The 8,295-nt window shown below is 66.6% G+C and overlaps 1 protein-coding gene across 1 annotated transcript; it reads right to left on the bottom strand.

Annotated features, from left to right (window-relative positions):
* Window positions 1-2,020: 2,020 nt before the first annotated feature.
* LOC123817210 lies at window positions 2,021-7,212 on the bottom strand. Its single transcript, XM_045836762.1, has 3 exons — window positions 7,008-7,212; window positions 2,969-3,170; window positions 2,021-2,494 (listed from the first exon to the last, which is right to left on the bottom strand). Exons 1-3 carry the CDS (start codon window positions 7,210-7,212, stop codon window positions 2,191-2,193), a joined length of 711 nt encoding a protein of 236 aa, XP_045692718.1. The 3' UTR covers window positions 2,021-2,190.
* Between the last annotated feature and the right edge of the window lie 1,083 nt (window positions 7,213-8,295).

Genomic DNA, 8,295 nt, shown 5'->3' with positions numbered 1-8,295 from the left:
CTTCACAGGTCTGGGGTTTGGGACATGGACGCGTCTTTTGGGGGGACCACCATTTACTGGGGGGCTCGTGGGGGCTTCCTCGGGGTTCCGTCACCGCACGTGACTGCAGACTCTTTCTGCCCAGTGTCCACTTGTCGTGTCCACAGCCTTGGGCATTGGTGCCCCGGCAGGTGCCCCTGGCCACCTCCACCTGGCCACAGGGTCCACGCTTCTCCCGGGGTCCCCCCGAGTCAGTCTGCAGCGGGGGGAACCGGAGGAACACGAGACGCGCAGCAAGGCCGGCGGTTGGGACGGTTCCGGAATCTGTTCTCTCCTCCTCTGGGGGAGGTCAGGACTGCCGTCCCCTCCCCCATGGCAGTGGGTGCGTCCCTGGGATGACCCGCCGCCAGAGCCCAGCCCCTGCCTCCTCTCAGAGGGTCAGGTGACCACAGAAGCTCCATCTCCAGTAGACAGAGCAGTCGCCCACCCACCTGGGGCCCCAAAAGGAGGACCAGTTCCCCTGACAGGGAGCCCCGACCTGGGATGGCGCGAGAAGGAGAAGGAAACGCAACCGTGAGCTGAGCAGGCCCTGCTCCCAGCGCTTGCGCGGGCTCTCGCTCTCTCTCTCTCTCTGTCTCCCCCTCTCCCCCCCCCCCCTCGGTGACAGCCGCTAACCGGTGCCAGTTACGAGAAACAGAAACCCATCTCAGATCAGCTGAGAGATCGCAAGGAGTGAAATGCAAATCAAAACCAGAGTGAGAGGCCTCTCCACCCCGGGGAAGGTGGCTGCTCTGACATCAACAAAAAAGGCAGAAAAGAACCAGGGCCGCGGAGGGGTGCGGGGGGACGGGAGCCCCGGGGCCCCCTCGCTGGGGGGCGTGAGCAGGGTGCGGAGCGTGGTGCGGCGGGAGGTGGTGCGGAAGGCCAACCAGAGAAGGACGGTGTGAGCCGGCGATCGCTCCTCTGGGGAGAGGCCCACGAGAACCCGCAAGCAGGGTGGCGACGGGTACTCGCACACCCGTGTTCGCGGCAGCGTTGCTCACCATGGTCCGCAGGCGGGAGCCACCCCGGGGCCCGTCACCCGAGCATGGACCGGCGGACGGCGGGCTCTCCGCGCGACGGGCGGACCGCCGCTCGGCCCCACGCAGGTGGGAAGTCCTGCCACCTGCGGCAGCACACGGGGAAGGACCGGGAAAGCGCGATTTTACGGGAAACGGGCCGGTCACAGTATCGCACGGCTCCTCTTGCAGGAGGAACCCGGCGAGTCGGGTTCCTGGAGGCGGAAAGTGGGAGGGCGGCGCCCGGGGTGGGGGCGGGGAGGGGCGCTGCTGGGTCCCGGACCGAGGAGTGTCAGGCGGGGACGCGCCTGGCGCCCCGGAGCCGTGCACGTACGGCGGCCGAGACGCTGAATGTGCGTCCGGCGCATTTCACCTCGAACTTCAAAACGCTGACAATACCCTCACGGGAAAAGAACCGCAGACCAGACAACCACGGGGAGACTTGTCGTCCGAGGGGCACGCACCCCCTTCACCTTTCTGCCTGCTTTTCTTTTTGGGGGTTTTAAAAAAACTATTTTCACAGCAAAACTTACAAATGAAAAAGGGGAGTCCTGGCTGGTGTGGCCCGGCGGATTGAGTGCCGGCCTGCGAACTCAAAGGTCACTGGTTCGATGCCCAGTCGGGGCACAGGCCTGGGTTTCGGGCCAGGTCCTCGGCTGCGGGCACGCGAGAGGCAACCACACATTGATGTTTCTCTCTCTCTCTCCCTCCTTTCCTCTCTCTAAAAATAAATATTTTTTTTTTTTAAATGAGAAAGTGGAAACCCTGGCTGGCGTAGCTCATTGGATTGAGCGCGGGCTGCAAACCAAAGTGCCGCAGGTTCGATTCCCAGTCAAGGCACATGCCTGGGTTGCAGGCCATGGCCCCCAGCAACCACACATTGATGTTTCTCTCTATATATATCTCCCTCCCTTCCCTCTCTAAAAATGAATAAATAAATAAAATCGTAAAAAAAAATAAATAAAAGAACTGAGGACAAAGACCAGACATGTTTGAAAAAAAAAAATGAGAAGGTGGAAACTGAGCTATCCATCCTGCTTCTTCATGCGCTTCTACTGCAGTGATACGTCCGTGCCCCGGACCACATTCGTCGCCCGTGCTGGTCTGTTCGGGCCGCGGACGGGGTGATGGGTCGACAACAGAAGTTGATTTCTCACAGTTTTACAGGCGGAAAGTCCGAGATCACATGGGTACCAGGTACTGGGAGGGACCTCCTCCCTGGCTCCAGGTGGGTGGGCCTCTCCCCGTGGGCTCCCAGGAGGGGGTAGGGCCGGGAGCTCTGTGGGGTCTTCCCTGAGAGCACTAGTCCCATCGCCGAGGGTGGAGCCCCTGTGACCTGCTCAGCTCCCGAAGGCTCCGCCTCCTCACACGGTGGTCCTTGAGGGTTTCCACACGCGGAACCGTCCGGAACACAGCACCGCGTGCCTTGCTTCGCCCGGTGGGCCGTCAGGGATGTGCTGGGGGAGGGGACATGAGTTGTAGGCTCACCCAACAAACGTGCTCTCTCACAGGGGCTGAAGCAACCCGGGAAAGGTCACACCCAGGGTCCCTGCTGCTCCGGGACGGTATGGAACACTCGGGGCAAACTCGGACCCATGCTGTAGCGGGGACCCACGTCCGGTTGCCCCCAGACTGGGTCTGCTGAACCCCAGCAAACCCACAGAAAGCAGAGCAGAAAATAAACTATGAAGCTGTTGAATGCCATCAGGAGCGCGGGGCTATTTGTTACGTGGCCCAAGAGGGCAATAGCTGACTGATACAGGGACGAACACCCACCCTCCGCAGGAACACAGGGAGGGGCCGAAGGCGGGCCCCGACTCTCCCCTCCGGCCCGGCCCCCCACCTGGGACGCAGAGCCCTTCAGACTCCTTCTCTGCTCCTGCGCGGTGCCCTTCCCGCAGGGCCACCAACCGTTCCCAGGCCCCACGCACCAGGCTTCAGCCACCGCAAGGGAGACCGGCTTCTCTCCCTCAGCTGCAGAAGCCAGCTGATGTGCCCACGGGCTCCAGACATCACCGCGCCGAGGGCGGGCAGGCAGGCGCCGTTCCTCGAGGCGAGGGGGGCGAGGAGGAGGCGGCAGGGGAAGCCAGAGGCGTCGCTGTAACCTGGAGTCTGGCTCTGACGTCTTCTGACCTGGTAACGTGGGGTAGTTGTGTAAGTCAGATGCACCCGGAGAGGCAGCCATGCAGCCACGTCACCCGGCGGGGCCGTCGGGATGTGCCGAAGTCCCGGCACGGAGCGGAGGCTCCAGAAAAACAGAGGCACGCTGTCCGCAGCCCTGGGGAGAGAGTCGGACGGCGGAGGGGGTGCAGGGGGGGCACAGGGAGACGCACCGCCGGCACTGGCCTCCGCCCCCCAGCTTCGGCTGCAGCCTCCTCGCTGAACCCAGCAGAAGGGGCACGTGTGGGGGGCACATCCTCATGCCCTGGGGGGCTGGCTGTCCTCATGTGCTTCCTGAGCTATGCCCTCACTGGCCAACGACACCCCTGGGGTCATCTCCCCTCCCCTGTCCCCCATCCCCAGCTCCGAGTCACTCACTCAGTGCTATGCCCCCCCACTCCCCCCCACACACACCCGAGCCGGCGCAGCCTCTCTGGCCCGCCTTGCGGTCTCAGCCCAGGGCCTGTCACGGCTCATTTGGGCCAGGTGCTCTGCTCCCCGCCCAGCTCCCCGGCGCGAGGCCCGCTCCCTCCGGCCCACACGCCGCACAGCTGCAGGGCTGGGTTTCCAGCCCGGGTCGCCACGTGCCCGCGCGGGTGCTGGCTGTCACGTTCACTGACGCCCAGCAGCCGGGGCGGGGGTTGACCCCTCACGGGGTTCCCCGGGCACCCACTTTGTCCCCCCCCCGGGGGCTGGCAGACACATCAGAGCCTGGGTCCTCAAGTCGGACAAAGAGGGTGTGGGGGTGCAGCACTGACACTCAGCGTCCTCACGTTTATCTGTCTGTTCGTCTGTCCATTCATTCATTCATCCAACAAACCCTCACTTTGCTGAGGTTCAGCCGACCCATCGGGGAACAAGCCCACGCCGGGTCTCCGTGGGGCCCACAGGGGGTTGTCGGAGGATAAAAAAGTCCCTGGAGTGTGCCTGGGACAGGGTCTGGCCCGGAGTAAAGGCTGTGGAGCTGTCTGCCCGTGTGACAAGTCACCGGGACCCTGGAGCAAGCCTGGCCGGGCGCCGAGGGCAGGGCCCGGCTCCTTCGGTCCCGCCCACTCGTACGCAGGGCTGAGCCCCCACCCAACCTTTATTCTCCTATCACTCCCGAGGGCTGCACGGGGGCTGGGGGACGGCAGAGGTGCCGGACTGAGTGGAAACAGACCCCCAGAACTGCGGGCAGCCCACAGGTCCAGCGGGGTGCCGCTCCCCCGAGCACCTGGCCCCAGGAGAGAAGTCCAGCATGCAGAGGGACACGCCCCACGCCCACTCCTTGGGAGGAGGGGCCCCTCTCCTTGGGGAAAGGGGGCCTCCCACCTGGTCTCCTGGAAGAGAAATGGGGCGAGCTGTGGTGGGGGGCACAACGAGCAGCCCCCCTTCTTCCTGAGGAGGGGGGGCGGGACCCCGGCCGGCCGAGGCTGAGCCCCGGGCCTGCAGAGGGCGGGTGGAGCGGGCAGCCTCCCGCACAGGCTGGGCCGGGAGCCCTCTTTATCGTCTGCAGCAAAGCATTTACAGTCAATAAACGGGCTAATTAATTCTCTTCAAAGACCTCTCAATTATTCATCCGGGGCTACACAGAGAGCAATTAGAGCGTGTCCTGCTCATGGCTTCGGACACGCGGCGGCGGCAGGGCTGGGCCACGGTGCCGAGGCCCTGGCCTGTCCGGCCTCAGGGGCCTCCGGGGCCCCTCCGGGGCAGAAGCGGGCTGGCCAGTCTCGGGGGCCCCGCAGACTGGCGCTTCCTTCTCAAACCTGCCAGCAGCCCATGTGGCCACCGCCACTTCTCAGGCGAGGTACACCAGACCCTGAGGGTCAGTCCCCTCTGTCCGACAGCCCGTCAGGGCCACCTGGGAGCACCGTGCCAGGCTCTGGGCCTGCAGCCCACCTGGGGGGGCTTCCAGTGCTGGGCAGGGGGGCCCTGGAGCCTGAGCCGTCTCCGGGACAGAAGTTGTGCTGGGACAGGGCCAGAGGAGGGGCCAGCAGCCGCTGCCCGCACGGCAGGGAGGTCCCCCCGGAGAGCTGGAGCCCGGCGTCAGCACGTCAGGAGGGGCCCTGACCCCAGCCAGCCTCCCCGGGGAGGGGGCCCTGTGTCGGGAACTGGCGTCCTCTCTCCCCTGCAGCTTCCTGGCATCGCTCAAGCCTGCCTGCCGGGGCCTCGAGGGGCAGGGCAGCTGGCCTGCCCCCTGCGCACCTCCCTGCCGCCTCTCCACCCGGGCCCCCACCGCCGCCCTCACTCCCCAAACGCCCCCAAAGAGCATTTGCTGGCAAGCGGAGGGTTAACTCCCAGCTGCTCCCAGACTGCACTGTGGGGGTGGGGGGTGGGGGGCGTGCCTGTCGGGAAGTATGGATTTCTGCAGTGGTTTTACTGGAAAAGCTGTAGCTGAAGGTGGGAGGGGGTCACCATGGCAACTTCTGGCTAAGGGAACAGGTTGGCTGCTGGGGACCAATTCTTCCAGGGGCCCAAGGGGGCCCGGCGGGCGCTTGGCGCCTAGAGGCCGTACAGCTGCCTCCCTGGAGTCCTCACCCTTTCGGAGAAGCACAGAGACGCTCCCAGCCGGGAATGCCCGCCTTCCCTGCCTCCCTCCAGCGGCACACAGGTCCCCAGGGCTGGGCCCCTGCCTGCCGCGCTGCCGCCCCAATCGCGGCGCCCCCCACACCCGCTGTTAGTCCAGGGACCAGTTACCCAGCGGCCGCCAGGGAGCTGGCGGGAATCTCCCTCCGGAAGGAGCTTTACCTCTGGAAAGAGACTCGCCTCCAGGGCCTGGGATGAGATTTAGGGAGTGGCCTCCGTGAGGCTGCCCTCTCCGCCGCCAGGCCCTATCCGGGGAGTCTAGGATTCCAGGGCGCTCAAGAGCTCACCCCGCGACCCCCAACGGGAGGATTCGGGCCTAAGCGGCCAGTTCAAGGAAGTCCTCCCAACCCCCCAGGCCAACACTGCCCCCCCCTCCCCGCGAAGGACCTCCGGAATCCTGGAGTGGGGTGGGGACAAGCAGAAGCAGCCCCCAGGCAAGGGGGACCCTGGGTGCACCTCCAAATCCGACGCCCCCGCCCACTCGCCACCCCGGAGGGAATTCCAGGCGGCTGGGGTCGCCGCGGCCCAGCGCCCCACCCCGCCGAGGCGGCCCCCAGTCGTTTGCTCGCGACCCTCTGCAGCTCCCCGCCTGGGCGCGGCCAGGACCCTACAGTTGGGGCCCGGGAGCTGCGGACACTGCGGGTGGAAGGGGTCTGGGACTCCTGGGGTCCTCCAGGTTCAGGTTCCCGGGGCTCCTCGGGGCGGAGGCATTGGCCTCGGAGCCCGCCCCCCCCCATGCAAACCCTGCAGGCGCAGGGTGGGCGAGCGCGAGGGAGGCGTTGTGTGTGCGCGCCCGGGAGGCGCTTCCAGGAATCGGCGAGGGCGCTGCCCCAACGTCCAGGAAGGGAGGGCACACCGAGGGCACAGGCAGCGGGGGGCGGGGGGGCGGCCACGTGAGGGGCAGGCTCGGCCCCCACCCGCTCGGGCCCACAGGGGAACCGCTCGCCGCTTGGCGGGAGGTCCCGTGACGGGGGACTCCCCCGAACCTCCATCTGCTCAGCCTCCGAGGGGTGAGGAGCGCCCAGCCGACCGCGGGTGCCCGTCCTGCTCGCGGGTGCGGGACTCACGGGCGCGGCCGTTCTCGCCTCCCCCCACTCCCGTTAGGAAAACCTTGGGACCCCCTTTAAGGCCGCTTGGGTTGCTGCCGCGATGAGGCTCTGCGCCCTCCTTTTCGCCCACCCGGACGCACCGCGAACAGCCGCCGCCGCCGGCGGGGTCCACGCGGGTCTGAGCCGTGGAGTGTACCTGCCCCAGGTGTGGCCTCCCGCGGGCCCACGCCCGGCTCCCGCTCCCCGACGACGCCCACCAGCGCCTGAAAGGCTTTAACCGAACGCGGATTGGGATCCTCCCTGCCCTGCCCCCGGGCCTGTGTAGGGGGCGCCTCGGCCGGCTTCCCGGCTCCCGCAGCTCCAGTCAGGTCCCCTCCCCGCCCCCGCGCCGCCCGGGGCATCCATCTAGCGCTCTCGGGTCTCGGATCTGCCGAATCCCGATACAACATTTGGGGGAGATAAGTGCTGCGCATAAATAATTAAGACCACATGCATATCGCCAACAACAAAAAAAAAAGTTTAAAACCCCCATTCCGGGAACAGCGGCGAGTGTGGGGCCCGGGCGGGGCTGCGGAGACCCGCCCCACCCCCCGCTCGCTCCGCCCCGAGCAAGCCCGGCCCCCAGGTCCAGGGTGGCCGTCTCCCTGCGGGGCCCAGGCGGAGAGAGCGACGGCGGCGGAGGGGCTCTGCGCCCAGGGTGGGGCGGGCAGACCCCCCCCCCCGCACCATGGGGGTGCACATGGTCCACGTGCCCGCCCCAGAGGCCCAGCCCTTAAGCAGGGACCCCCCCAACCCCAGTGCCAGGAGGGCCCCCCCTCCCCCGCCCTCCGGCCGCCCGTTGGTGCCCAATAAATATTTCCTGAACAAATGAATGAAGGAGCCAATGAGCTGACTGATTCCAGATTCCGGGGGCGTGTCTGTCCTGAGCCCCGGCCGCGCCCCACCCCTCCCCCCGCGGCCGGCGGACTCCTGTCCCAGGTGCAGCCGGAGGGCCTCAGGTGGGAAGGCTGGAAGGGCTTCTGGCTGCCCGCCTGGCCGCCCTGGGCAGCAGGGTCAGCGCGGGCCTGCCCAGCGGGGCCGGGCCTCCCCATATACATCCTCTTCCTCTCTGGGTCCCCTTCCCATCCCCGGAAGGAAGCCCTCACGCCCCCTCCTCTCCACACTCGCATCCCCGTCTGGTCCTGGTCCGCGCAGGTGTTTCCTCAACCTTCACCAGGTTCCGGGCTTTGTGCTAGGGGTCCCAAGGACAGATGTGCAGGCCTTGCCCTCCGGTGGCCCTCGGCCCGGTGAGGGACACGGGCAAGTGACCAATGGCAAGGGCTGCTCAGAGGTAAGCCAGGTGTAAAGAAACAGGGAGAGAAGGGTGTGTCTTGGCTGAGGGGTGAAGACCATCACGGACGCCCTTCTAGGCCAAGGGCGCCAGCCGGGCGGAGTCTAGAAGATGGACGGGCTCCTGGGTGCAGAAGAGGAGGACAGCTGGGCAG

This window comes from Phyllostomus hastatus, unplaced genomic scaffold (assembly GCF_019186645.2).
Source record: "Phyllostomus hastatus isolate PE091 unplaced genomic scaffold, TTU_PhHast_1.1 phas_contig_210, whole genome shotgun sequence".
NCBI lineage: Eukaryota > Metazoa > Chordata > Mammalia > Chiroptera > Phyllostomidae > Phyllostomus > Phyllostomus hastatus.
Note: the sequence above shows the minus strand (reverse complement) of the source record. Positions and strands in the feature narration are given on the sequence as shown.

Coding starts and splice junctions, on each gene's coding strand:
- LOC123817210 (XM_045836762.1), bottom strand. CDS start 7,212: ATGCCCCGGGCGGCGCGGGGGCGGGGAGGGGACCTGACTGGAGCTGCG. Junction 3,171..7,007: donor GGAGGCCACACCTGGGGCAG/GTACACTCCACG, acceptor CCACGTTACCAG/GTCAGAAGACGTCAGAGCCA. Junction 2,495..2,968: donor CTTGCGGTGGCTGAAGCCTG/GTGCGTGGGGCC, acceptor CCCCTCCCCCAG/CACATCCCTGACGGCCCACC.